Source organism: Peromyscus californicus, unplaced genomic scaffold (genome assembly GCF_007827085.1).
Source record: "Peromyscus californicus insignis strain IS unplaced genomic scaffold, ASM782708v3 Scaffold_6__1_contigs__length_162567912, whole genome shotgun sequence".
Taxonomy (NCBI): Eukaryota; Metazoa; Chordata; class Mammalia; order Rodentia; family Cricetidae; genus Peromyscus; species Peromyscus californicus.
The window spans coordinates 59,318,789-59,344,485 of NW_026294584.1; the positions used below are offsets into that span (position 1 = coordinate 59,318,789).

Sequence of the window (25,697 nt, forward strand, 5' to 3'; positions counted from 1 at the left end):
GGTGTTGGGAGCATCACGAGAGAAGCCAACCACTTTCTGACTGGATGTAAGTCCCACTTCACAAGGTGATACCTATATCTGGCACCATTGTTGGGCCAAGAATCTGTGGCTAGACTAGTCTTGGACTCTAGGGAAGAAGAGAGCCTAATACTATTATTTTATCAAATGGAGATAATATTAAATCAACTCCTAATAACATGATTATAACCATAAGTTAATGCATTTCTTAACTGTCACCGGAGAAGCTTCTATTTGCAGTAGATGTGATTAACATAGACACCCACAACTGGTCAAGATGCAGAGACTAAGAGATTAAAGCACATTCAGACTTAAAAGGGAAATCTCCATGCACCCCTGCTCCACAGCTCAGGGATAGTCGAGGAAAAGAGCATAGACTTAGAGCCAGAGGCAGTGGATGATGCGACTCGAACATGTTATTATTTTATTCTTTTAATGTAACTTTATTTCAAGTTTACTGAAGATAACACTGACAGGTCCAAATAAGGCATTCACTCACTGTCTAATGGACAGGAGGAAATTAAGACAACTTACAAGTTAGCAAAACTACCAAAGCATCACTTCCGATGCGGAGATGGAGCTAGAAGTCTAGAAACCTACTTCAAGTGCTTCTAATTTAATATCATTTAACTATACTACTACAATCTCTCTCTCTCTCTCTCTCTCTCTCTCTCTCTCTCTCTCTCTCTCTCTCTCTCACACACACACACACACACACACACACACACACACACACACACACACACACACACTCACTCACTCACTTTAATATTTCCAGGCCAAAATACATGTTATTACAACAAATTATAAGTGGAAAGGAGCAACAAATATACACAGATAAAGCCAAACTTTTAAAATAGGTGAACGATACAGCTGTAAGTGTCACCACTGGCCAAGAGTGGGGCACATACCTTAATCTTAGCACTCAGGAGGCAGAGGCAGGTGGATCCGGATAATCAGCAGTTCAAGGTTAGCCTCAGCTACATACTGAGTGTGAGACCCAGGCTCAAGAAACACAAAATAAATTCTAGTTACCTAGAAAGTTTACTAAGAAACCTCACTCACAAGAAATGTCAAGGAAAAAGTAAGTTTTCATACTGATACTAAGAATATTTTATGCTTTGCTTGTGTTGAAATGCAAGTACTTATGAAGCAATTACTCAGAGAATCAAAAAGAAATATTTTAACACTAGGCAAGCGCTTGTTTATATAAATGCCTTTTCAGCCAATTTGTTACTTAATAAAACTTGTTCAGAAATATCAGCAATATTGCTCTGAGCTATGAGTTCCTTCACAATAATAACTTCATTATAAAGTAGCCTCGTGAAGAGTCACTGACCTGTACTCTAAGTTAATGGGAAGCAATGACTGCAATTAGATGTATACAAAGGACGTCAGAGGAATCCTCAAGCAAGGTAAAAATAACAGGACAGGGATCTAACATATTGCTCAACCTTTACTACAAGACTGACCAGTACATTCTAGTTGTGATAAATGGCAACTCTCTCAAGTTGCTTTAATCCATATTTCAACAACAAAGATAGAAAATGAAAACGTACAATAATTGCACTTACGATGTAGGAAGCAGTCATACTTAAAACATCGCCGACAGAAAAGCGTATGAAATGAATGCAAGCTCTGCTCCCTCTGAACAGATTTAGCATTTGGTCCATCTATGTTTGGGGTGCATTCAGGAGGCAGAGCGCCGGGGAGCTGCTGCTCAGTGAGCTCTTTATATCTGACATCAAGTGAACAAACAAAAAATGTAAGTAAAGCAAAAAGAAAAATCACTTTTAAAAAAATAAAGTTTCTAAAAGGTTTCCATGGCTTTGATTTTTTTTTAATGTTTACCTTACCTAAAACACAACAGAAAGATCGAACCCATAGCAATCTTTACTTATACAAAGAAGCAATCATGTATTATGCATGGCAAAGCAAGAATCATGCTCATTAATACAATTCAGGTACATCACAGAAGAGGTCATTACATTAGTTTGAATTAAATATAAAAATCTCTACCAGTGCCTAGAAAAGGGTTCCTACAATATATTAGTGTAAATTGTACATGGGTCTATTGTATGCATGAATACTCATATGTGTACTTATTCTATATGCAATAAACATTTTATAACACATAATACAAGAATGGGGGTGTGGACAAGAGAGAGAAAGGGAAGGGAGAGATCGTGCTTGAAATATCATGTGAGCTGTAAACTATGGAATGGTTCATCAGATACAGCAATTCCATTCAGAATAAATCAAGATGATGAATTACATGCAAGACTTCCTTATATTTAAAAAAAGAAAACTTACTTACTTTTCTTTTAGTTCCTCTGCTGTGCCCTTATCTGGAAACATTGAGGAAATAGCCTCAAAAATTTTATCAGCAGGAAATTTCCGAGGTGGGCAACTTTCTTTATCTAAACAGTGAATTGTGATAAGGGAGAAACAAGTTTCAATCTCATTGTCTTTGTATCACAATATCTCAACAAAGCTGATTTGTTTGTTTGTTTGTTTGTTTGTTTGTTTGAGACAGGGTTTCTCTGTGTAGCTTTGGAGCCTGTCCTGGAGCTCACTCTGTAGACCAGGCTGGCCTTGAACTCACAGAGATCCACCTGAATCTGCCCCCCTCCCCTCCCCCACCCCCATCCCCACCCCCCCCCACACCCCCCCCCACCTCACCCATGTTGGGATTAAAGGCATGCAACACCACTGCCAGGCCCAACGCTGATTTTCTAAGAAACTGTCAACTTTGGTTCACTTTTGGGGAGGCTGGGGGAATAATCTTTGAGACAAGGTCTCTTACTATATATATAGGCCTAGTTGGCCTGCAACTAAGTAGACCAGGTTGACTTCAAACCTTTGATGACTGCTTTATTATTTTGAGTGTGTGCACCACGGTGTGTGTGTGTGTGTGTGTGTGTGTGTGTGTGTGTGTGTGTGTGTGTGTGGTCAGGACTTTGAGTCAGTGCTCTTCTACTCAGCGATGGAACACAAGTCATCGGGACTTGCTCAGCAAGCACTCTTACCAGTGAGCCATCTCGCCAGCCCGTCTTTCTCTTCTTCTGTCTCTGACTATGACTGGCCTGGGGCTTTTGTTTTGTTTTGTGGGGGAGGCTTGTCTAGTGTCTCCAAGATGGCACAAAACTCACTATGTAGCTGAGTCTGACCTTGAACTTCTTTCTGACTCTCCTGCCGTCACTCTCAAGTGCTAAGATTACAGGCATGTGCCAACAAGCCCTATATCCCCTACTTCTAATGGAACATTTGAAGGACAAACATGGAATTCAAATATGAGACGTTTTCAGAGCGCTGGAAGACAGAACCCCCCAGTTTTGATTATTTGCAACTAATAGCTTTGTGTCAGAGACGGTCACTAACCCATGTTCAGAGCTGCCAGGAGCAGGGCAGAACTTTGCAGTCATCCAGTTGACCCCTACGGTGAGCTATAAAGAATACATGCCTTTTGAAATTGCAATTCTCCCCTAAATTCTACGATGCTGCCTTAATACTAGGCCTGTTGAGTAGAGGACAGCAGGATGGACTGGCTTCTAACAATCCGTAACAAGCGCAGACACAATACTCCAGCTCTGAAGTCAGGCCTGGGTCATAATCCTGGAGCTCGGGCCTCTACTTCTTCCCAATATTGCACTCTTCAGTAAGTTCCTGAGCCTTTAAGCCTCCTTAAACCCATTTCCAATCTATAATGGATCTGACAGCAACCCCTACATTATAGAGCTGTGGAAGGAGAAGTGAGCTGGTGCATATGAAGTTAGCATACAATATACATAATACATGATGTTATGATAAAGGAGATTATGATGATTGCTCAGCAAAGCCCAAAAAGGATCATGTTCCTCTGCTGGGCAAAGAAAACCAAGAAGCTCCAGTGGAGAATGAAATGCTGCAGAGAATATTTGATCATACTACCAAGATATAACATTTAACAAAAGACAGGGGGGATTATATTCTGCCCATACATGAGGTGTTTTTTACATTTATTACATGTGTGTGTATGGGTGTATATATGCCACAGTGTGTACTCATGTGAAGATAAGAGAGCAGCCTAGGAGAGTCAGTTCTTCTCATCCACAGTGTAGGTCCCAGGGACCACACTGAACTCATCAGCTGCATGGTAAGCACTGGTACCACTGAGCCATCACTGGCTCCACACTTTTTTTTTAAAGAATAATGTAAGGCCCATATAAAAAACTGGTTTTCAACATACCATCTCGACTGTCCTCTAGTTCTCTCTGTTTTTCTTCTCTTTCATCAGGGTCATCGCCATCATCATCGTCGTCATCATCGTTATATTGACTGAGAGCATTTACCAACTCCACAAAAATTTCATCATTTATAAATCCACATTCTGAAAGTCAGTCAGAAACAGAGGGGAAAGTGTAAAGACAACGTTTGTGTATGTGTTTCCTAATCTGGAAGAGCAGCCATGGCCTATCAGCTCAGCACGGTAACATGAGGGGCAAATGAGGCCAGTAAGATCATTTCACAGCCAGCAAAGAAAACAGCATTTATCTTTAGTACCTGCTGCTTTCTCAGGAATCACTCCCTCCCCAAACGGTCCAGGGCCCACTACTCGCCTAATCTTCAAGGACCTGTGGCTTTAGCCTTCTCCCAGTCTGTGTCACTGACTGGCCACTTCAAACCTTGTTCTCCACTATAATATGACCACATCTCCCTTCTCTCAATCATCAAGAGAGCTTCCTGTACACAAAAACCTGAATCCAGGATTCTGCTGACTCCATTTCAGGAGCTATGGCAGCCCTGAAAAAAGACATTTTTGAGCAGGGAGGCTTTCGGAAGCACACATCCCATAAATAGAACCTTAAACCTAGTTAATTTTACTATTTAACGCTTACCAAATACACACACTCCATCCTATAAAATCTACATGTTGTTGCTGCTACAGCTCATAACCAGTTACTGATGGTTACCAAGTGTCAAATAAGATCTCTAATGAAAATACTAAAGAAACACTAAAAATGTAGGCCTGTAAGCCCAGGCTAGTCCTTCATAGTCAAGCACAAAAATTAATTTTATTACAAAAAAATTTTTTTACAAACCCTATGCTTAAGAAACCAAGCATCTTGAGTCTTTAGCACAGCCCCCAAGAGAATATACATATCGCTCACCTCTGTCTCCATGCACTTTTCCATCATAATTTTTTATTAGTTCTTCAATGAAAGTGCCATCCTGATCTAGCACTTCATCCCCCATATAAGGAATGTTGTGTAAAACAGTTTCATCTTCCACCTAAAAGTTAAAAAAATTAAAACCAGATGTATTCTAATTATTGAAATATTTTTTAAAACTCATTGTGAGGGCCAGAGAGATGGCTCAGATGGTAAAGACACTTGCTGCCAAGTCTGACGACCAGATTTCCCTCCCCGAGACTCAGGTGACAGAAAGAACTAACTCCTCCATACATTTGCCATGCTACACAAATGCAGATACATGTACATATGTGTGCGCGCGCGCACACACACACACACACACACACACACACACACACACACACACACACACTGTTTAAGCCCTCAATGTGAGAAATACTGCAAATATAGCTCATTAAATGGAAGACACTTGTCCAGCATGCTGAAGACTGAGCTCAATTCCCAGTACCACACAGAAGTCAACAAGATAACTAAGAACAGTATTTTCTATGAGCACTTGTCTTTCCCCAGATCTCTAGAGCAAACTCTTAACTACTGTAACTATATTTAATCTCACATGCAATCCTCCCTAAGAACCTCTAAGAAAGGAAACTGCTACAGGTTACATTAGACAGCAAGTTTAAGACATTCCTATTGCAGATAATAAAATTTGAGGCATCTGTAATAGAACTGATGAATGTGATTTATCAAAATAAACTATAAATACTCATCAAAAAAAGTAAAGAGTTATGACTTCATTTGATGATATAGGAAGTAAGACATTCAATCCAATAAAATTCTAAGCGATACTGTGGTGGTCTGAATGAGAAATCTCCTCTATAGGCTCATGTATTTGAACACTTGGTCCCCAGCTGGTAGTGATCTTTAGAAGGTTAAGGAGGTGCAGCCTTGCTTGAAGAAGCATGTCACTGGATACAGACTTTTAAGATTCCATAGCCTCACTCCACTTCTAGTTCTTTCTCTCCCTCTCCCTCTCCCCTCAACTCTCTCTCTGCTTTGTGATTCAGCTGTGGATGTGATCTCTCAGCTTCTTGCTCCAGCCACCACACCTCTGGCTGCCATGATAGATTCTTATCCCTCTGGAAACATAAGCCCAAATAAATTCTTCCTTCTATAAGTTGCCTTAGTCTTGGTAATTTATCACAGCAACAAAAAAATAATGATACAGATATGAAACAGTATCAATGATCCTTCTAAAGTTTATGCCTTAAGGATTTATGCTTGTAAAATCAAAATATTCCATAGCAACAGAAAATATTTCAATACTTTGATGAACAAGTCGTACATCAAAGTTGATTATGCTAGTAAACAAGACAGGTAAGTCTACATCAAAGTGTAACAGATAGCTGGGAAGGGCCAAAGAAAAGTGTAGGGAGACCAGAATACTTGAGAACACAAAGGACAAAAAACCAACAATCATAGAAAGAAGAGAAGTTTCAAAAGGATAAAAATGACAGCAACCATACAAGACTGGATGCTTCTGAAGCAGGTATAAAGAGACTAAGTTATGGCAGGCCTGTGCAAGCCCTTAAACAAGGTATTGGTTAAATTTTGAGTTTTAGAAAATTAACTCTGAAAAATAGGGCAGACTGGCTAAGATTCACTGGAGGACACAGGGAATATTTCAAGTACTTTAGTTACAAGCCTAGGCCTAGACTACAACAACAATCAACAGGACAGACCATACTGGCAAAGACCATGAGATACGCAGGTGACCATCAGGCAACTAAGAAACAAGAAGATGCATTTTTTTAATGATCAGTAGATAACAAGTTTTGAGTTTATCAAAAGTTTAGATAAAGAAGGAAATGAAAATTGAGACAAAACAAAGTCTGAGGTATAAAAGGAAAATGTTTTTGTACAGGTCCAAGCATATCCACACACTCTCTCTCAGATCCAAACATATCTGCACACTCTCAGGTCCAAGCTTATCTGCACACTCTCAGGTCCAAGCATATCTGCACACTCTCCCTCAGATCCAAGCTTATCTGCACACTCTCCCTCAGATCCAAACATATCTGCACACTCTCCCTCAGATCCAAGCTTATCTGCACACTCTGTCTCAGGTCCAAGCATATCTGCACACTCTCCCTCAGATCCAAGCTTATCTGCACACTCTGTCTCAGGTCCAAGCATATCTGCACACTCTCCCTCAGATCCAAGCTTATCTGCACACTCTGTCTCAGGTCCAAGCATATCTGCACACTCTCCCTCAGATCCAAGCTTATCTGCACACTCTCAGGTCCAAGCATATCTGCACACTCTCCCTCAGATCCAAGCTTATCTGCACACTCTCAGGTCCAAGCATATCTGCACACTCTCAGGTCCAAGCATATCTGCACACTCTCCCTCAGATCCAAACATATCTGCACACTCTCTCTCAGGTCCAAGCATATCTGCACACTCTCCCTCAGATCCAAACATATCTGCACACTGTCAGGTCCAAGCATATCCACACACTCTCTCTCAGGTCCAAGCATATCTGCACACTCTGTCTCAGATCCAAGCATATCTACACTCATCTCTTTTCATTTCATTTTACGTGCACAACTCCCATCTAAATTAAGCAAGTCCATTTCTTTGAAAGTAAGCCAAAATTAAATATTTGTCTTCTCTGTCTTCTCAGTGGTAGTCATCTAACTTTGCTCCTAAAACACATGCTAGCCATAACAGCCATCTAATTTGCTTTGGTTAGTGACCAGCAAAGCCCAAAAATGATTCAAACTACTCTCTGGGAACTTTAAACATTAGATTCTTCCACAATTCCAATCTGAAAATATGAAGCCTCATTTAAGGTACCAAAATAATTCTCAAACACAGTATTTCTTAGTAAAGTCTTAAAAGTAAACATAACTTCACAAGAGTAACTGAAATTTACCTTTAACTGCCACTGTCAGAAGTGTTAGAAAAGTCATTAATTACAAATATCTACTATTTAAAAAAAAAAAGACAAAAACTTCTAGCAAGCAATTCTATACAGCAATTCTCTAACTTCATCAAGAAATCCTCAACATTTTATTATATACATCACATGAGTAAAACTATGGTGGTTTTGTTTTGTGTGGTTTTTTTTCGTGTATATGTATGTGTGTGCACATGTGTACACATGCTCATGTGGGTACATGTGAGTATGCATGTGAGAGGTCAACAGCCAACTTTAGGTATTGTTCCTCAGGAGCCATCCACCTTGAGTTATTTGGGATTTTGGACTGCAGATTACTGACTAGGCTTCGCTGGCCAGCAAGGAGCCTGTCTCCACCTCTCCATTGTTGGTATTACAAGTCAAGCCTATACCACCATGCCTGACTGTCTCGTGCATATATGGGACCATCTCCCTAGCCCCAAAGTGTGTATTTTTATTTAACAATACAAGTCAAGAATACACACTTCAGTTTCTCTTGTTCTACCTTCCTTCATTCTATTTCCATAAAGAATTAAATATTAGCATTGTATTGCCAGAGCTTGACTACTGTTCTCTGGATAGACATGACCTAACTTGTGCTTTATAAATCCTGCAAGTAGTTCCAGTGTACATTATCACACACTGTTGTTCCGTTTAATTTTGAGACAAAGTCTCTCTCTTACGTAGCTCTGGCTGTCCTAGAACTTGCTATGCAGAGCAGGCTGGCCTCAACCGAACATAAAGGCATGCCACTAGCTCTTAACTTTCCTTAAAACTGTTTGATGACAAGCTCTCCGTTAATAAAATGAAAAGTCAGGCTGAGGTCACAGGCTACTGGTGGCACTTTTAAAGAATAAGAACTATAAACTTCATCTGTTAATGTGTTTACTTCTACTTTTCTTGTGGAGAATGCAGGAAAAGAACATTAAATGGTTTTAAACTTAATTTTTTAAAAAAACGCTCCAAGTGATTATCATTTTGGTGGATTTTAAAAATTATTTTATCTTTATATTTTATCTTTAGCACCATAACAAAAAAAAATACCATGTTTCTTATTCAAATCCATTATCGAACAAACAAAAGCTACATTACTTACATACCATAAAATTCTGCTGTAAGGGAGACCAAGAATACATTATGGGCACCGATGCGACTGCATTCAGAGTCTTTAATGGGATGACTTGTGCTGGAAAATCCAAGTCACTGGTCACTGAACACTAAAATAGAACATAAATAAAATTTCCTCTTAAAAATAAAAAGATCAACCTTAAACTATGGTCACCATACTGTGAATAGATGCTAAATTCTTAAGTAACTTGAAATAGAATTTTTACCTAAGATGGAAAGGCTCATAAAATCCAAAAAGAATCCTCTTTTCCCTAAGGATGAAAAAAAACTTCTCCAGATTTTGCAAGTTTTAAATCCCTCCAGCCTTTCTCATACTTACCATGAACAGTTAGAATCAAAAACAACATTCCTATTAGCCTCAGAAATCTGATCTGCTGCTGTTAAGCTTTCTCTAAAAAAAAGTGAGCTTTTATTAAATTCTGACCACACAACCATATATATATCAACTATGTACTTAAATCATAAGATTAAGAATGTTACCTTTTTGTTTTTTTGGACAGGTTCTTGTTGTTGAACTCACTCTGTAGACCAGGCAGGCTGGCCTGGAGCTCACAAAGATCCACCTGCCTCTGCCTCCAGAGTACTGGGTCAACGCATGTGCAACTAGACCCAGACACATCAACCTTTCCTTTTGGATTTGCATGTTATATCTTTTTGTGTTTGTTTGTGTCCTCAAACTCACAGTCCTCCTTCCTCAGCCTACAAGGTGCTGAGGATGCTAAGATCCTAGGCAGACATCACTATGAGTGTCTAACCTTTCTTATCTTCATCTTCCTTTTTTAAAAATGTCATACTTTATATTCTATTATCAAATACTGCATTAAGAGTAACAGATTTGAGTTTCAATTGCAAAAATTATATTCTAATCAATTCTATAATCTCTAAGTGTTCGTATGTAAGGCACGACATGAAACACAATAAATGTCTCACCATAGTTCTTATTACAACATTCTAAGACCCGCTTTGCAGTGAGAAAACTAAGGTAAAGAAAGGACAAGTAGTTTGCCCAAGATCATACATACATAGAGCTGTAACGTAAGCACAAGTCTGACCGTCCTAACACTGCTCTACCCACTACACAGTGTCACGATACTTCACCTGTATAGTGCTTACACCTTCTAGTCCACTGAAATGCCATTTTCTATCATCTATGGTGATAGTGATTTCATGGTAGATTTCTGAAGCAGCATAAGAGACAGAAGGCAGAAAGAGACAGGATCTGACCCTCAGAAGATAGAACTGTTTATTAGTGTACACAGTGAGGGACAGCTTCTCGAGAGGAAGAAACTGAGGGGTCTGCCAGGGGCAAAGCTAGCTATGACCCTTTACAGGTGTGGGGTTAGGGGCTTGAGTGAGGAAATGGTTGTAGCTAGTCTCTCCTTCCTGAAACTGTTTGTCCAAGGCAAGACAGACTATCCAACTGTAATCTCACAGGAATCCTGTTACAGAACTGAGGCACTCTATCAGATTTCATAGCATACTATTTCTCCTGTATTACACAGGAAAAAAACTGCCAATTAAACTGTGATGTAATGCTTTCTTATCACAGTGACTTCAATAAATATACTGGTTTAAAACTGTCAAAATTTTTGCAACTTTGATTCTAAACACATGGTATAAGTCTGTGCTCTGATAACCACATTACTTTCTTTCCTGGTGAGGAGCCCAGCTTTTCTTAGAGTTCTGTTCTCAAATATCAAGCCTCCATGGCCATCTCAAAAATACCCTGTATGTGTATTGATGATCTATAATAATAAAAATAGAAGAGAATAAAAGGAACCCATATCAGTCACGTGTGCATACACATATACAGTCAGTGTCTGAGTTTTCTATGGTGTGTGTTTCCAAGTCAGCAAGACTAGGACTGGATGAGGAGAGGGCAGTGGCAGACAGGCCACCCGAGCCTTCAGCTCTACACAGCTGCTGGGGTCTTCTGACCACCAGAGTGCTCACTGCCAAAGATGACGCCTTCCTAACAGAAGCAAAAGAGAAGGACCGCGTAGTTCCAAAGAACTAGACAGTGATGTCTACTAATGTGCTTTCCAAAAAGGCAAGAGTAAAATAATGCCAAAAGTTCAAAGTCAAGTGAATAAGGTATGAATGGCTTGTTAATGTGCTCTTCCTGCTAACTGGCCTCATACACAGAGCCTCATCCCTCTATTCCCCAATTAAAAAACAACAGGAACTAATATTTATTGAGCATATACCATGTTTCAGTCACTGTGCTAAGTAACTGCTTATACATATGATCATAAAAAGTTTTCGTTATGACTTTATGATATAATTTTGGCATCACAATCCACAAATGAGACCAGGGGTCAGAAGTTATATTTTCCTAGTCAGAAAGTAAATTTAGAAGGCAGGATACAAAGGACTTCTTTATAGTTCTTATGTTAGAAGCTCACGGGGAAAATTCATGATAGCAGGCAACAGTATCTGCTGCACAGAACAGACACCCAAGAAGGTCAGAGCAGCATCTCTCCAACCACTCTCCTCTCCCACTACTCCTCACACAGCCTCCTGTGTTCGCCCTGATTCATTAGGGAAGTGTAGCCATGGCGGTGGTTATAATTACGGCATGGCGGTGGTTATAATTACGGCATGGAGGTGGTTATAATTACGTTATAAAGCATCACATATTATCCAGTGGTCCTAAATATAAAACCATTTTTATTGACTTTTGTTTTACATTTGGTGGTAATAACCTATTTCTGAGGCTTTAATTCTACACAGACGCTCCCTTTAAAGCCTAAAGAGATAGGTTAGCTCTCCAGCTCTGACTTACCTGTTTCAGCACGTGATTCCAAGATTTCACGTAAAGTTAGACAGTTAAATATCCTTTTCAACCACTAGATGGGGGATGATGGCTTTGCAGAAAACTCTCTGGACATACTAAATGAAAGCTAGGTTGACCATAAACAGAACTCCCAGAAGCACAGAAAACAGAAAGGCATGGGCTACAGCACAAAGTACCACACCTCCAGTCAGGTACCCATTCTAGGACCCATCACTTCAATTCTGAGTCATCCAAAGTCCTCAAGGGATGAAACATAAGCTCTGTAAGGGGAAAAGCACCTGAGGGAAAGGTACGGTTTTTCCCTTTCTGCTTCAAAATAATACTCAGTGTAGTATCTCAAAACAAGTTTATGCAATCAACAGACTGCGTTTGCTGATTCTCTGTAACAGAAAGTTCAGCCAGAGCTCCCAGAACACCTATGTGGAACGCCAACCTGAGCTCTGCACACCTCTGGATCCTACCTACCCTTAGCCACTAACCTGCTATAACCATGGTTATACTTCTTCCTTATGAATGATACTGAAATGCCACAGCATGTGCAAGTAAAACAAGTAAGGAAATGTTGACGTGTTGACTTACAGGAACATCATACGAAACCGCCAGTTACTTTCTTTGAACGTGTTTCACCCTCGATACTTTAAATACTCATATCGCTCAGAGCAGGCCGAAAACTGTTGCAAGTCTCCATAGAATTCTTACCTGTTCAGTTGTGCTCTGGGAGGCCGACTTTAGCAATTTAAATTTCTAATTCTAGTTCCAATTTCAGGATCACACAAGACATTAATACAAATGATTCATCAACAATGGTAAAGAAAGAAAACTAGTTATGAAGGATGCCACATTTTCAGAGAAACACAGCTTACTGCTAAGTAACAAGGTTCCTCTGAGGTTGGAGACCTACATCAGCCAGCTGGTACAATAGGTGACTGTGTGGCTGGAGAGGGAAGTCAAGCCAAAAATAGTAGTTGTAGGAGTCCACAACCAAACTGAGACTCTTGGCAGAAGGCTGGTTCCAAGTAAAAACTGTGTTATGGAAAATCATAGAGGGAGAGCAGGTGAATGGCCTGCAGGGACAGGAAAGAAATTAACACACCCTACTGTGTGCCAAGCACTGCGGTAGAGGGTCACCAAAGTTGACTCTAAAACTCACCACTACCCTGTCTTAGGCAGGACATCCCTAAGGACAACAGAGACAGCCATCCCACCTGAGTCCTCCTTAGCCTGGGGCCGGTTAAGCCCAGCTTCAAAAACGTACAGGGAGTTCTACCACCAGCTACCAAGTGTGTGATCACACATTCTTGGATACTCGATGGTTCATTTCCTTAGTTCACGCCGAGACACAATGAACTGTCAATATTTTCGAACATACTTCTAGTTCTCCAGGTGAGAACAAAGAAGGCACAGGAAAGCCATCTCCCCAGAACAGAATGTGAGCTACTATCAACTCTAGGAAGGCCATCAGCCCAGAAGAGAGCAGGGAGCAGACATCAGCTCCTATCAACCCAAAGGGAAGCTGGAGATTATTTCTGAAACTACCTTCATTTTTCTTCAGGACTTAAGGAAAGAAAGGGAGCAAACCCAAGTTTTTGTTATGCGTTTGTTATTTGTTTGTTTGTTTGTTTGAGATAAGATTTCACTGTGGCCCTAACTGGCCTAGAACTTGCTTTATAGACCAGGCTAGCTTGAACTCAGAGATCTTCCTGCCTCTGGCCCTTGAGTGCTGGGATTAAAGCCATACAGCACCACATCTGGCAAACGCCAGTTTTTAATTAGCTAGGCATTCTGGCAAGGGCAGTATACATCAGTTAAATTCAAGAATACTCTAAGGTGAAACAGGAAGGAACAAAACCAGCATGAGTCAGTAGCACGCGTTAAGGAAGCTCCAGAGCACGCGTGAGTTTCATAGGCAGTTTTAAGGACAGAGGAAGAGGAGAAATGGAGGAGACAGTCTTAAGAAAAACAAGGGTCTTTGACAGAAGAGGGTCAGAAATAAAAACAAGAATGGTCCTAACATCTTCATGCAAGTATTTAAGCTAAGGAATAAATTCCAGATTGTAAATTGCTTCCATTTTTGATGTTACACATTTATGTCAAAGAGCCGTTACAGACTGGAGACTCTCTCGAATAACAAAAGGCTATTTATCTTGAATTTCACTTTCATCTTATGTCACTTCTTATGCTTATTCCTAGTAAGAACATACACAGTATTTCAGGGTCTGTGTATGGGGTGGGGTGGGGTGGGGGGTGGGAGGGTGTTGCTGTTTTGAGACAGGGTTTTTGTATAGTCCTGGCTGGCATGGGATTCTCTGAGACCAGGCTGGTTTTAACCTTATAGTAATCCTCCTGCCTCCGCTTCCTGAGTGATAAGATTATATGCAGCCTTTCAGGAGGATTGGTGTGATGGCTATTCTTGGTCAACTTGACTACATCTGGAATTAACTAAAATCCAAATGGCCGGGCATACCTGTGAGGGACTTTTTCTATATTAAATCATTTGAAGTGGGAAGACCCACTTCTAATCCTGATCTTTGAGGTATGAAAATACATCTTCAATCCAGATCTTTTGACTGGGAAGATCCACCTTTAATCTGGGCCACACCTTCTGCTGGCAGCCTATATATAAGGACATAGAAGAAGAGAACTTATTCTTTGCCTGCTTGCTCTCAAGTCCTTCACTGGCATTAGAGCACTGGGATTCCAGTGTACACTGAAGACCAGCTGAAACATCTAGTCTCATGGACTACACAACTACTGGATTCTTGGACTAGCTGGACCACAGTCTGTAAGCCGTTCTAATAATCCCCTTTCTGTATAGGTAGGTAGGTAGGTAGGTAGGTAGGTAGATAGATAGATAGATAGATAGATAGATAGATAGATAGATAGATAGATAGATAGATACAGATAGACAGCAGACAGACAGACAGATGACAGACTGACTAACTCATTCATTCATTCATTCTATCAGTTCTATGCCACTAAAGAACCCTGACTAATACCGATTTTAGTACCTGAAGTGGTTCTAGAGCAACAGAAGTACAAGGATAAATCTTTTAAGTATCACCTAGTTACTGAGGCCTCTCTAGTTACTGAAGCCTCTCCTTGAAGCTCAGGGAGTATTGAAAGCCCATAGTGTGAACTATTTTACAAACTTAAGGAGACAAATGTATTTGATTATCCTGATTCACCAAATGTGAGAGGCAATGGATTCATTAACTCTGTATATAAAACTTTAGACAATTTGTGGAAAAATAAGGAAAATGATGATGCTAGTTGGTTACCCCTAGCATCTCTGGATAAATTGACAAAATAAAAGAATGAGCTTCATAATAAAATTAACCAACTTCTAGCATCTCAGAATCCAGTTAAGGAAAACAATGAACTCAATGATAAAACTGGCCAGCTCCAGATAGACGTACATACAGCCTAAAGCAGTGGTTCTCAACCTATTGCTCACGACCCCTTTGGGAGTCACATAGACACCCTGCATATCAGATATTTACATTATGATTCATAAGAGTAGCAAAATTAGTTATAAAGCATCAATGAAATAATTTTATGGTTGTGAGTCACCACATGAGGAACGGTATTAAATGGTCATCATTAGGAAGGTTGAGTACCACTAATAAAGGTTTCTAAGTGTGCCCTGGAAGAGCATCTTCTCTCCAGCAGCCACAGAGCTCAAGTTGTAGAAAAATCAAACCAAAGCCCCTAGTATACGACTGACGGATTGCAAAGAAAATTCAAATCCCAGCCTCAGTGTTAAAATTAAGGGCACTAATTGGTAAAGAATAAAATTAACTTGGGATGCTGATGTGTGGGAGGATCCCACTGAAGCGGAGAACTTTGAACCCTCAGACTCTCAAAGAGTCAATTTACCTCACCTGAGGAAGTAGTCTCTTCATCTCAGTAGAAAATGTGCTCCCACTCCCAACCCCTGACATAGTACCTTTACAGTTTTACCTCAAGGATCTATTAACTCTCCAACCCCGTGTCATAACTTAGTTCAAAGAGATCATGACTGTCTGCCTCTTCTGCAAAATATCACATTGATTCACTACATTGACAACATTAGTGAAATTCTTAGGAGTCCTGGTGTGGAGCATGCAGACCTTCCTTCTAAGGTGAAGGGTAAGTTCTTGCACCTGGCCTCTCCCACCACCAAGAAAGATGCACAATGTTTAGTGGGTCTGTTTGGATTCTGGAGACAGCACATTTCCCACTTGGGTGTGTTACTCTGGCCCATATACCAAGTGACTCGGAAAGCTGCTAGATTTAATGGGTCCTGGGACAGAAGAAGGCTCTTCAACAGGTCCAGGCTGCTGTGAGGACTGCTCTACCACTTGGACCGTATGGTCCAGCAGACCCGATGGTACCTGAAGTGTCAGTGGCAGATGTGGATGTTGTTTGGAGCCTTTGGCAGGCCCCTATAGGTGAATTATAAATGAGACCTTTGAGGTTTTGGAGCAAGGGTCTACCATCATCTGCAGACAACTATTCTCCCTTTGAGAGACAGCTCTTGGCCTGCTATAAGGCTTTAGTGAAAACTGAACACTGACAATGGGCCACCAAGTTACTGTGTAGCCCAAGCTGCCCATCATGAGCTGGGTGTTATCTGACCCATCAAGCCATAAAGGAGGACATGCACAGCAGCAATTCATTATCAAATGGAGGGTAAATACATGGTCAGGCCTGAGCAGGTCCTGAAGGCACAAACAAGCTACTCAAGAAGTCATCCAAATGTCTATGGTTTCTACTCCTATTACTATGTTGTCTGCTGCTAAGCATGCACATATAGCCTCATGGAGTGTTCCCTATGATCAGTTGACTGAGGAAAAGACTAGTCTGGTTTACTGACAATTCTGCACATTATGCAGGGACCACCCAGAAATGGACAGCTGCAGCATTACAACCCCTTTCTGGGACAACTCGAAAGACACTGGCAAAGGAAAATCTTCACAATGGGCAGGACTTTGGGCAATACACATGGTCATGTTTTGTTTGGAAGGAGAAATGGCCAGTGTACAATTATTCATTAATTCATGGGTTGTATCTAATGAACTGGCTGAATGGCCAAGGACTTGGAAGGAGCATGATTAGAATAATAAGAAAGAGATCTGGAGAAGAAGTATGTAGACAGATCTCTCCAAATGGGTGAAGGATGTGAAAATACTTGGTGTCCCATGTAAATGCTCATCAAAAGGTAACTTCAGCTGGAGGAGTCCAATAATCAAGTAGATAAGATGACTCGTCCTATGGACATTCTTTCTCTTTCCCCAGCCATTTCTGTTATTGTCCAATGGGCACATAAACAAAGTAGCCATGGTGGCAGAGATGGAGGTTGTACAACATGGGCTTGACAACATGGACTGCTTGCTACTCACCAAGTCTGAACAACTGACTACAACTGCTGTTGAGTGCCAGATCTGATAAGAGTGGACACCAACACTGAGCCCGATATGACACCATTCCCCGGGATGACCAGCCAGTGACCTGGTGGCAGGTTGACTCTTGGACCACTTCCTCCATGGAAAAGACAATGCTTTGTCCTTGCTGGAGTACACACTTATTCTAGTTATGGATCTGCCTTTCCTTCACCTAATGATTCTACCCAAACTACCATCTGTAGACTTGCAGAATGCCTTAGCCACTGTCTTAGTATTCCATAGTATTGTTTCTGACCAAGGAACTCACTTTATAGCCAGAAGTGCAACAGTTGCCCAAGATCATGGAATCCACTGGTCTTACCATGTTCCCTACCATCCTGAAGCAGCTGGCCTGATAGATAGAGTGGCCTTTTGAAGACCAGTAGAGCACCAGTAGCAGTAGCCTGGAGGGCTGAGGCAGGTTCTCCAGAATATGCTATATGCTTTGAATCAGCATCCAATATATGATACGTCTTCTCCCAGAGTCAGGATCTATGGTTCCAGGAATCAAGGGGCGGAAAAGGAAATAGTTCCACTCACTATCATCCCTAGTGATTTACTAGGAAAACTTTTGCTTCCTGTTCCCATGACCTTAAATTCTACTGGCCTAGAAATCTGGTGGCAGAGTGGGGAGTTCTGCTAGGAGACACAGCAAACATTCCATTGATCTGGAAGCTCAGACTTCTCCCTGGCCTCTTTGGGAGGCTAAGGAGGAATAACAGGCTAAGAAAGGAATAACATTGTTAGGGGAGGCGGCTGATCCAGATTACCAAGAGGTAACTGGATTGCTTCTCCAAAATGGAAGAAAGAAAGATTCTGTCTTGAATGCCGGAGATCCTTTAGGGCATCTCTTGGTGCTACTGTGCCCTATGATTAAAGTCAATTAGAAACTACAACAACCAGGCTGGAGGGATAGCTCAGCCTTTAAAGGCTAGGCTCACAATGAAAAATAGGAAATTAGCCGGGCGGTAGTGGCGCACGCCTTTAATCCCAGCACTCGGGAGGCAGAGGCAGGCGGATCTCTGTGAGTTCGAGGCCTGCCTGGTCTACAGCGTGAGATCCAGGAAAGGCGCAAAGCTACACAGAGAAACCCTGTCTCGAAAAACCAAAAAAAAAAAAAAAAAAGAAAAACAGGAAATTACAACAACCTAATCCAGGCAAGATGACAAAGGGCACAGACCCTTCAGGAATGAAAGCATGGGTCACTCCTCCAGGACAAGAGCCAAGACCTGCTGAGGTGCTTGCTGAGGGTGGAGGAAATACAGAATGGGTAGTAGAGGAAAGTAGTTATAAACACCAGCTAAGGCCACACAAACAGATGCAGAGACAAGGATTATAATTTACACAAGTAGTTCTGATGTATTTGTTTAGAATGTGTTTGTAAAGATACTTGTGTTTTCTCTCCTCCAGTTCTTTATCATGCATGTACTTACTGTAACATCAATTAAGAGAATATCAGTGGCCATCATATTTAAGTTTGAGATACTAAAAGAATGTCCCTCAAGGGACATTGCCACCTATTCTAAATTTATAATGTGTTTGTATGAGGGATAGTTATAGCATGTTAGGTGTGATTATGACCTAGTTATTACTTTCATTTGGAAATTAAGGATGACATAAGGACATATGATTGTGTGTCACATTGACAAGGGGTGGCCTTGTGATGGCTATTCTTGGTGTCAACTGGACTACACTTGAAATTAACAAAAACCCAAATGGCTGGGCATACCTATGAGGGATTTTTTTTCTTAATTAAATCATTTGAACTGGGGAGACCCACTTCTAATGTGGATCTTTTAAGGGAGGAAGTTCCACCTTTAATCTGGGCCACCCCTTCTGCTGGTAGCCTATATGAAGGACGTGGAAGAAGGAAGCTTGCTCTCTGCCTGCTTGCCCTCACTCTGGCTGGCAAGTCTGTTCCTTCATTGACATTAGAGCCTACTTCTTTGGGAATTGAAGACCAGCTGAGACATCCAACCTCACGGACTGAACAACTACTGGATTCTAGGACTTTCCATTGGTAGACAGTCATTGCTGGACTAGCTGGACAACAGCTGTAAGTCAGTCTAATAAATCCTCCCTCTATATAGACAGAGAGACAGACAGATTCACTATATAAGATCTGTTCCTAAAGAACCCTGACTAATACAATTAGACTCCTTAATGCTCTTTCTTTCATCCCCTTCTTCAAAAGCTTGACCCTAAATGAAGGCATCATAACCAACAAACCTAATCCTACCATAAAATCCAAGACAGTCTATTTGGCTGCGGCCCTGAGGTTAAAACATATCCTCCATTATATGCTGCTCTGCTAAAAGCCAGTTTTGTTAAAACACTGAAGATCACAAACAGAGCATAGTCCTAAGACATAAACTACAAAATACTCAAAAATCTAGGTGGCTTGGTGTATGACTATAGTCCCAGCACTTGATAGAGACAGAATAAGGGGTTCAAGGGTTCAAGGTCAGCCTGGGCTATGGAACCGTCTCAAAACAAAACCAAACCACAGGGGGAAAATTAAGACACTCAAAACAAAGGAAAGCAGGAGTGGAGGGCAGAGGACAGACGAGACATCAAAGCATGTCTACACGCAGTCTCACGTAGCTACTTCAATAATGGCACTGTGGACAGAAAACTAAACCATCACTACTCCCAAAAAGAAAGAAACTCAAACCTGAACAGAGCATTATGTGATTCAGGCTATCCACAAGCTGTGGCAGCAAACCTGTTTCAAAACTAACAGAGCAGAGCAGCTCCACTAAACATGACCAGACAAGGCTGTCACAACTGCTGAGTGAGCTACACTTGGGTTCCAGTATGGAGACCCTGCAGGGTCGGCAGCTTCTGCTGATTTTGCCAACAGATAATTAAGTGCTCTCTACTGTTGACTGACTAGTCAAAATAGTGCCGAAGCAACTAGACAGCTAAACAAACAAGTACACCCCACCTCCACTCACTGTATATGCCACGAAAATTCCTAATGGGTTAGATGGTTGTTAGGATACAAAACCAAAGAGAAAACCAAGAGATGGGTAATTTATAATCCTGAAAACTTTCTAAGCCCTTGAGAAACACAAAAATCAAAATCTTAAAGTACAACTAAATTTACCAGAGATGATATCAAGATGGAAAAAATGTGAAAGATGTGAAGATTAAAAACTACTATTTCGGGGCTGGAGATGGCTCAGAGGTTAAGAGCACTGACTGCTCTTCTAGAGGTCCTGAGTTCAATTCCCAGCAACGACATGGTGGCTCACAACCACCCATAATGAGATCTGGCGCCCTCTTCTGGCCTGCAGGCATACATGCAAGCAGAACACTCTATACATAATAAATAAATAAATCTTTAAAAAAAAAAAAACTACTATTTCTATGGGCTGGGGATTTAGCTCAGTGGTACAGCGCTTGCCTAGCAAGCGCAAGGCCCTGGGTGCGATCCTCAGCTCCAAAAACAAAAACAAAAACAAAACAAAACAAACAAAAAAAGCCACTACTATTTCTAATCCCAATTGTATGAAGATCTCAATCTAACTTAGACCAGATGCCAAAGTAGCCAATTACTAAAGTAACAGAGGAGCTGGGGGGGGGGGGGGGGGGGGGCGCGGGGATGGATGGTTCAGTGGCTAAAAGCATTGGCCGCTCTTTAAGCAGACTCTGGTTTAATTCCCAGAACTTGCATGATGGCTCACAGCTATCCATAACTCTAGACCGGGGAATCCAACACCCTCTTCTGGCCTCCATGGGCACCAGGCACACAAGTGATGAACAGACATACATGCAAGCAAAAACCACTCATACACATAAAATAGAATTTTAAAAATACCTTATAACAAAGACACATACATACACACAGAGAGGGAGGGAGGGAGGGAGGGAGGGAGGGAGGGAGGGAGGGAGGGAGGGAGGGAGGGAGGGAAAAAAGTTAGTTTTAAAAATGGGGCTTACAGACTTTGTTGACTCCTTGTGGGAGGCCTTACCCTCTCTGAGGAGTAGATGGGGATAGGGTGGGGGAGAAGTGGGGGGAGGGGAGGGAGGGGGAACTGTGGTTGGTATGTAAAATGGGAGGAAAAAAACTTTTAAATAAAAAAAGAAAATGGGGCCTAAAGAGATGTCTCAGTGGTTAAGAGCACTGACTGCTCTTGCAGAGGACCTGATTTCAATTCTCATCACCCACATGGTGTCTCACAACTCTCTGTAACTCCAGTTCCAGGGAATCCCACATCCTCTCTGGATTCCTAAAGCAACAGGCATGCACATGATGCACATACATACAGGCAAACATTCAGCTTCACCGAGTTAAGGCAAACTAACTGTAACACAACATGTATCTATCAGACTAGCAATGTCCTGTGTTGAGAATAGAGGAAAAGAGACACTTCATAAAAGGTAGTGTGAGTGAGGCAGGTGAGAGGGGACTGTTTCTCCCTGGGGCATTAAGCAAGTGGTAAGCACTGACTAAAATCTGTCTAAAATCACTAGTAGTGGGCCTATAAAGTAGTTCTCAGGGTCAAACACTGCCATCAAGCCTGACAGACAAAGTTCAATCCCCAGAATCTACACTATGGAGAGCCGAGTCCCACCAGCTGTACTCTGACCTTCACAAATGCCACACATACGCACATAAAAATAAATGAATAAATATGTAAATAAAATTTAAAAAGTAAGTGCATTCTTTCAGAAAATGCAAATAAATTGTGTTTCCTAAAAGTGCAGACAGCTGGGAATGAGATAATTTGACTCCCTAAATGTTGAAGAATCCTTTGCTGCCTTGACTGTCTTAAACAAAAAGGACTGAGTAGAAAACCTAATGAATTACCCTGAATGCCAGTGCCAGCTATCTAAGTCACACCTAGGATTCTTGAAATAACGACAGCATGATCATAGTTGATGGCCCTCTGTAGCACAAATTGTTAGGTCTTATTAATAAAAACAAACCCGGCGCCAGATATTGGGGTGAACGCTGAAAGATCAGAGAAGCAGAATAAGCCACAGCTAACCTCGCCTCATCAACTCCTCAGCTGATCCTGTTTCCTCAAACTGGAAGCCTCTGAGGCCTCATCCGAATGGATCTCAGCTGATTTCAGCAACCCTCACTCCCAAATGCTGTTTGAGATAGTTACCAGACTTTTTGCCATCACAAGCCTGGATGAACCCCCCAAATGAACTGAATTGCAACCAATTTCATCTCGGCCAGAGAGGGATCACTCTCCCCAAGTCATCTAACCAAGGGACTACTTGGACTGTATGTAGCTAAAGACAAGGCTACACACTACTGGTACAATATGAAACTTCCATGACAGGGATTGGTGCTAAGAGGCAGGCTGACTGGTCCAAAACAAATACCTGACACTGATCCAAACACCCTTTCTTCGGCTACATAAGCAGGCTATTCATGCTCAGGGAGTTGGCTAGGAGACATTCTCCTGTGCTGTCTTCCCTGACGTAACATCAAGCACAATAAAGGCATCTCTCAAATGGTCTTTCCTTGCCTAGTTTCAGGGTGCAAGCTAAGCTGGAAACATGGAGAGAGAAGCCGCCGAATGCAGAGCAGCAAAGCGCGTTGGCAGGGACTGCAGCTGTCCTAGGCAACCCACCTCTGCTGGGATTCAGGACATGTACCACCACACCAGCTTTAAAATCGTGAGTTCTTATAATCTCAAGACTTACAAGAAATATGCTACTGTATTGAAACTTAAGACTGTATCTGAGGACTGGGATGTTGCTAAATGGTAATGTTTGGGGAGTGAAGAATACTAACAGCCTAGCTACAACAGGATTTTTTTTTCTTTGCAAATTATAACTAAAGCTTTCCCTTTATAATCACCTGAGTGAAGTACATTGCAAGGCAATAAGCCATGGAATCAAGTACTTAAATACCTGTAAACTAGACCCAGTTTCTCTTCAATAAAAATAAGTTTAAATTGCACTTACATGTTCCATTATTTTCATAGAACTATTTTTTTAATTATCTGTAAATATAAGCAAATAATTTTAATCACCTCAATTACTAGAAAGAACAAACCTACATGTATTTAAAAGGCCAAAAGTTTTAAAATTCTTCATGAATATCAAAACTACTATATCTACCTAATGCTATTTCTATTTCCAGCAACCCCACATTTAACTGCATACCAAAATTCTCACTCTTCTCATGAGACACAGATGTTTACAAACACGTATCCTCCTAGAAATATACAGGGCAGGCTATTTTATTAAATTACTTATGTCATTTACCAAGCAGACAGGCATTATCTAAGCAAGGCATTCACAGTAGAAAAAACAATTTACATTCAAAATAATGAAGGGCATGCGTGGTGGCATGCACCTTTAATCCCAGCACTCAAAAGGCAGGGGCAGATGGAGCTCCATGTTGGAAGCCAGTCAGGTCAACAATAGTGAGTTCCAGGCCAGCTAGAGCTACAACAAAATCACTGAAGGAAATATATTTTATAATTTTTAGTGGGGAAAAAAAATAATAAATATATGAAAACTACACTAAGAACATGAAGAGTAATGCCAATTTGTTTACTAAACCTAGGAAAAAACAACTAAAACAAAATGAAGGCTCAAGTTTCTCTAGTTGTTAAGACAAAGCTAGTCACTTAGAAATTATTTTGATAAACAACTACATGATAGCAATAGGTATGTATCCTTTGGTATTACTTAATGACATCTTGATGCTGGATAATTCTGTAAAAGATTATCTGAAGACCAAAATGAATGCAAAACATAGTCACTGTCAGAAATACTTTTTTTTAATGAAGAAAGGAATTAAAGAGATGGCTCAACCATTGAAAACCTTTATGATTCTTACAGAGGACCTGAGCTCAGTTCTCAGGATCCGTGTCTAGTGGCTCACAACAGCCTGTAACTCCAGCTCCAGGGGATCTGATGCCCTCTTCTGGCCTTCCCAAGAGTGGGAGGGAGTGATGGAATTGATGGAGGAGCAGAGCGGTGCGAGCCCTAGGGCTGAGATCCATGGTGGATCATGTCATGTGCAGCAGCCCGGAGCTTAAGCAGACGCAGACTTCAGCCCCAGAACAAGCTGCCCAAGTGGACCTCCTCAAAGGACCATCGTGTCCCATTATGCCGCTGAGGGCCATGTATGGGTCGATGGCCCTGACATGGCCAGGATCTGGTTTGATGTCCAAGGACGGCGTTATCATCTAATGACATTCGGATGTTCATGGCCTGTGCCGTGGCCTGAATCCATTTATGTCTGTGGCCTGCACTGCCATCTGAGACCGTGGTGGTGTCCAGGCTGTCACTGAGGGCCAAGTCTGGGTCCAAAGTCCTGCTACAGCCGGGTCTAAGTTGATGTCTGTAGCTTGTGTTACCACAAAGGCCAAGTGGAGGTTCCTGGCCTGCACTACTGCCTAAAACCATGTTGATATCCATGGGCCGCGCTGCTGCAAGGGAGGTGCACACTGATCAGAATAGCCTGTGCTGCCACCTAAGGCCATGGTGATGTCTGGGTCCGTGCTGCTGCTGAGGGCCATGTCTGGGTCTGTGGCCTTACTGTGGCCAGGTCTGTGTTGATGTCTGTGGCTGTGTTGCCATCAAAGACCAGGCAGGTGTCTGTGGTCTACGCTGTGGCCTGAAACCATGTTGACGTCCACAAACAATCCCAGCTGCATTGAGGGCCTCGTCTGAGTCAATGGCCCTACTACAACCTTGAGCCCTGTTTGTGATCTAAAGAACAAATAAGCTACTTTGGCAGTGATATTGATGCCTACAGATACACAGTTGAGAAGGAAGGACATGGAAGACTTCTGTGACAACCCCTACCTCCACGCCAACCATCCCCACAAAAACAGTAACAGCCTAAACAGGAAGCCATGGAAGGGAACTCTTAAAAACTGAGATAGGATGCTAAAGTGTCCCTCTCCACAACAGATGGCTTCTGCAGGGGTGCAGGAAGGGAAGGACTCAGTTCTATTTAAGGGGCAGGCCACTGAGAACTGGACCACGCTCCAGCAAGTATATGGGGGGGTGGGGTGGGGGGGGTGGCGGTCACAAGGATGAGAGTGGGCAGGGAAGGACTGGGAAGCAAATGTGATACGGGTGTATGATGTGAAATCCCCAAAGAGTCAATAAAAATATGCTGGCAACAAACAAAAATATCCGAAACTTAGTATAATCTACAAGCAACATTAAGTGGACACAGTGGAGTGTGTGTGTGTGTGTGTGTGTGTGTGTGTGTGTGTGTGTGTGTATGAGAGAGAGAGAGAGAGAGA

At 41.7% G+C, this 25,697-nt stretch overlaps 1 protein-coding gene across 9 annotated transcripts in view; it reads right to left on the bottom strand.

Annotated features, from left to right (window-relative positions):
• The window catches only part of Ezh2 (enhancer of zeste 2 polycomb repressive complex 2 subunit), a 69,584-nt gene that overhangs the window by 17,359 nt on the left and 26,528 nt on the right, over positions 1 to 25,697 (bottom strand). For 5 of the 9 annotated variants that reach the window (XM_052720585.1, XM_052720588.1, XM_052720592.1 and 2 more), the window contains exons 4-8: positions 9,213 to 9,329; positions 5,169 to 5,289; positions 4,247 to 4,387; positions 2,336 to 2,438; positions 1,578 to 1,756 (exon numbers count right to left, since the gene is read on the bottom strand). In XM_052720585.1, the coding sequence (XP_052576545.1) occupies positions 1,578 to 1,756; positions 2,336 to 2,438; positions 4,247 to 4,387; positions 5,169 to 5,289; positions 9,213 to 9,329 (661 nt within the window). The remainder of the gene's footprint in view (positions 1 to 1,577; positions 1,757 to 2,335; positions 2,439 to 4,246; positions 4,388 to 5,168; positions 5,290 to 9,212; positions 9,330 to 25,697) is intronic. The other 4 variants (XM_052720594.1, XM_052720589.1, XM_052720586.1 and 1 more) reach the window with 1 other exon arrangement.